The sequence below is a fragment of the Perkinsus marinus genome (genome assembly GCF_000006405.1).
Source record: "Perkinsus marinus ATCC 50983 genomic scaffold scf_1104296953744, whole genome shotgun sequence".
NCBI classification, from domain to species: Eukaryota; Perkinsozoa; order Perkinsida; family Perkinsidae; genus Perkinsus; species Perkinsus marinus.
The window spans coordinates 38,404-40,413 of NW_003208392.1; the positions used below are offsets into that span (position 1 = coordinate 38,404).

The 2,010-nt window shown below is 52.5% G+C and overlaps 1 protein-coding gene across 1 annotated transcript in view; it reads right to left on the bottom strand.

The window, feature by feature from the left end:
* Window positions 1–67: 67 nt before the first annotated feature.
* Pmar_PMAR013104 (hypothetical protein) overlaps window positions 68–2,010 on the bottom strand; it is a gene marked incomplete at both ends in the record, with an annotated part of 3,615 nt that continues 1,672 nt past the window's right edge. The window contains 8 exons of the mRNA XM_002776332.1: window positions 68–198; window positions 337–490; window positions 555–644; window positions 829–921; window positions 970–1,088; window positions 1,143–1,420; window positions 1,469–1,617; window positions 1,665–2,005. Coding sequence (XP_002776378.1) covers window positions 68–198; window positions 337–490; window positions 555–644; window positions 829–921; window positions 970–1,088; window positions 1,143–1,420; window positions 1,469–1,617; window positions 1,665–2,005 — 1,355 coding nt within the window. The remainder of the gene's footprint in view (window positions 199–336; window positions 491–554; window positions 645–828; window positions 922–969; window positions 1,089–1,142; window positions 1,421–1,468; window positions 1,618–1,664; window positions 2,006–2,010) is intronic.

A 2,010-nucleotide genomic window follows, 5' to 3' on the forward strand; every position in this document is an offset into this window, starting at 1 on the left:
AGATACTGTTGCTGCCAGGACCTGAGATGAAGCTCAGATATTTTCCCTGCCGCCCTAGACATGAGTACTACCCAGTAGCACCCTCCTCAATAGCATCAGCCATCTGTGTGAACAAGGCTGGCTGCTTCGAAGGGTTCTTCACCAGAGCTATCAATGTCGCTATGATGCGATCAGCCTCTAATGCCTTGAGAAGGGCACCTAAACGGCACACTGTGTTCGACACAACCTTCCCTAAGATCATCAACCGCTAAATTTCTTTCAGCTGAGCATCTCTCGAACGTGACGAAGTATTCCACTTAAGTGCCACTTCTACATTATCGAAACCAAGACACTCACCAGCAGCTTGCGTAGCTACAGAACGGCTCTTAGCAGCCTTCTTGCTCTTAGCGTCCCCTGTAACGTTGTGCAAGGCCAACAGCAGGGACGCGTATTGTTCTGGCGTTCCCTCTGGCACTCCCAAGTTGGTCAACGTCAACACTACGGCCGAGACCTGACGACGACAATAAGCCTCATCTACCTGAGCCCTAGTGTGTGCCTCCTCTTCTCCTTATTACCACTCTAATAGATACTGTACGGTATTGGACAGCAGCAGTGCTAACAAAGGTGACCTCGCCCTTGAATAGGGCCCGTGCCGTCTCAAGCGCCTGAGCATGAATACCCGATATGCGAGCACCAGCGCGGAGTACATATCTGGTTTCCTCAGCGGAACTCACAAGCTTCACCACTACACTGTCGAAATTCACACACTATTCAGGTAGGAGCGTACGAAAAGCAACATTCTCTGAATTTCATATTGTCGATACGCCACCACCAAGACCACCAACCTACGTGAACCATAGCTGCTATATTCAATGGAAGAACTTCACCACTGATCCAAGTCTCAACATCACCACGTGGGGCATCAGCCGCCAACAGCAGCACCTAAGAGGACGATGGCACGCAGGAGAGTCGTATTGATACTACTACTACCAAAGCCGCACCATTAGCGTCGAGGCTCCTAGCAATCTCACAGATGACCGTGTAAGGCAGGCGGGCCGACTCCTGTGGCGCCGAGACCAAGGCGTCCAGCACCTCAGCAGCCGAGCTACCTACAACAGCCAACCAACCATGTCGAGTGAGCTCTCGCAAAACCACAGCAATACCTTCCTCAGAAACCATCGACTTAACGATTGTCTTCAACTGTTCTGTTTGAGGAGTCTCCAGAGGGGCCTTGATCTGGCCAAGGGCTTCCCTCAGTAAATCTATGCTATTGATTGCTCCACAGAGACGCAGGGCAGCCGAGAGCTGCTGCTTATCAGCTGCAGCTCGTAAGACCACCGGCTTCACAAGCGCCAAATCAGCCTTCTGGCACACGTTGCCGAGGATCGATAAGCAGACAAGGTCTAGGGCCGCTTCACGTGGTTCTTGGCCGGACAACAATCTGTGGAAAAAAAGGTCTCATCCGTGGCGGCTTATGAAATTTACTTACTTGCATAGCGGATTGACTACAGCCTTCCGAGCGACCTCTCTGTCAGCAAGCTTGAGGTCTGTGGTCTGCTGGAACAGGGCCTCACCAGCGAGGACGGCATTCACCGCCTCCTCACCCGATATCAACGGTAGCAGCGTCATTGCCAAAACCTGATTACAATACTAGACATCTCCCCACTAGCCGATAAAACCGCTACCCTCATTGATATCCCATCAGCACGGGCCAAGAAGCGAACGGCTCCTGCGCCAGGTAGTGTAGCGCACGCCCGCGACACCAGCTTCTCCAACTGCTTGGGCTTAAGTCGAGAACCGGCATTAGGCATCACACCAAGCAAGTCGTCCGAGATATCCGCTCCAGTACCGCCCACAACAACGTCAGCGAACTTCCCAACGACCTTATCGTCTTCACACTTCTCCAAAGCTTCACCCAAGGCAACCACAGCAGCACCAGTAGCACTAGGGACTGCACCGTTGACAAGGAGAGACCGCGAATCAACCATACGCAGGAGACCCATACATTCCTTCTGCAGGTCTTCACCTACA